General features: G+C 48.5%; 1 protein-coding gene across 1 annotated transcript in view; it reads right to left on the reverse strand.

Moving 5' to 3' along the window:
• Positions 1-1,411, reverse strand: part of LOC100471569 (oxysterol-binding protein-related protein 9-like) — a 2,812-nt gene extending 1,401 nt beyond the window's left edge. The window contains 2 exon segments of the mRNA XM_034652350.1: positions 5-1,111; positions 1,246-1,411. Of these exon segments, the coding sequence (XP_034508241.1) occupies positions 5-1,111; positions 1,246-1,272 (1,134 nt within the window). The 5' untranslated portion in view covers positions 1,273-1,411.
• Positions 1,412-1,427: the final 16 nt, after the last annotated feature.

Consider the following 1,427-nt stretch of genomic DNA (forward strand, 5'->3'; position numbering starts at 1 on the left):
CTGCGTTCTCTTCGGTATCATTTGGCAATGTCCAGTGACACTGAAAGATTTCGCCCAAAATGGGGTTGTATGGCTTTTTGGCAACCGATCCTTTCCTTCCTGCGTGAAAGGCGGAGAGGTACCACTTCACAACCTGAACCATTCGATCTCTGGCATCCTTCTGGTCACTAATGCTCACAAACAGGTCCGGATGTGCAAAAAAGTCTGCATACATTTCTAAAAGAGATCTTCTTTCAAGAATGAATGTTGGAAGAACTACCTTAGTAAGATCCATTCCAAGCCTAACCTGTGACAAGAGATGCATGATAACGCTTTTGTGCTCTTCCACTGACCCTGCCTCCCCTTCATCATCTCTATCATCATGTGAGTCGAAAAGGTCAGCATCACTTGTTCCACTGGACATGGAAGAATTAAGTGACTCTGTGGTATCTGGGCGCTTTAGACTATTTCCTGAACTGCTGTGTGTCAAGGCTGAGGCAGATCCAGAGGAATCTATTAAGCACTTTGGGGATGAGCCACTTTGATGGAATTCATCAGCATCATAGAATTCGTCTTCACTGCTAGAATAAGAGAACTCGGGGACAGTATTTGGAGACAAGTTGACATGGCTTGGAGAAGTCAAACTGCTACTAGGTGGTGAGTGCCCACTGCCTGTACTATTTGGTGTTGGAGTCTGATGATGTCCCAGGGTAGCTAATACAGGTCCAACTGGTAGGGAAGATGGACGCTGCTCTGACTTACACAACTGAGCAGGTTCTGGAGGTAAGACAGTCTGGGTAGGCATTGTGTTGATCACAGGTTCCAAGGGACTAGGTTGATATATTGCATCTACAGGATTAATAGTACTTATAATTCCATCTGCGTGCTTCTCCGCGTTACACTGGTCTTTAGCAATCTGCAGCAACACAATGCAGTGTTTAATTGATTCTACCATGCTATTTGTTGTCTCTTTGAGAGTTTCAATTTTCTTTCTTTGTTCATCATCTTTGCAGTTTTGAAGTTTGTCATCAAAAAGCTTTAATTGTTCTATCAAGATTTGTAGGTAAGCATCAGCCTCTGTAAGTTTCTTATCAAAGTCTTGGACACTAGGAACAAATCCTGAATCCAAACCCCCAGAGGGCAGCAGAAAGGAGGCAGGGAGAGAGCGACATTCGCGCCCACAGCCCGGCAGGGCCAGGCAGCAGGGACCCCAGGGACTCAGGGGTGGGGGCCAGCCCCTTTCCCAGACCCTCAGGGTCTACTCACTCCGCCAGTGGCCAGCAAGAAAGCCATTCGCCAAGGCCCCCGCCCTCTGTGCCTCCAGGGGAGGGAATCGGGGGCTGCTTCCAAGCACCCCTTTTTTCTCCCTCAGGCCGTATCCCCCCACACTGCAGTGAAGTCGATCCACTCAGGTTCAGCCGGTCCCCCGGGACACCCCCTCAACTCAG

Source organism: Ailuropoda melanoleuca, unplaced genomic scaffold, assembly GCF_002007445.2.
Source record: "Ailuropoda melanoleuca isolate Jingjing unplaced genomic scaffold, ASM200744v2 unplaced-scaffold5858, whole genome shotgun sequence".
Taxonomy (NCBI): domain Eukaryota; kingdom Metazoa; phylum Chordata; class Mammalia; order Carnivora; family Ursidae; genus Ailuropoda; species Ailuropoda melanoleuca.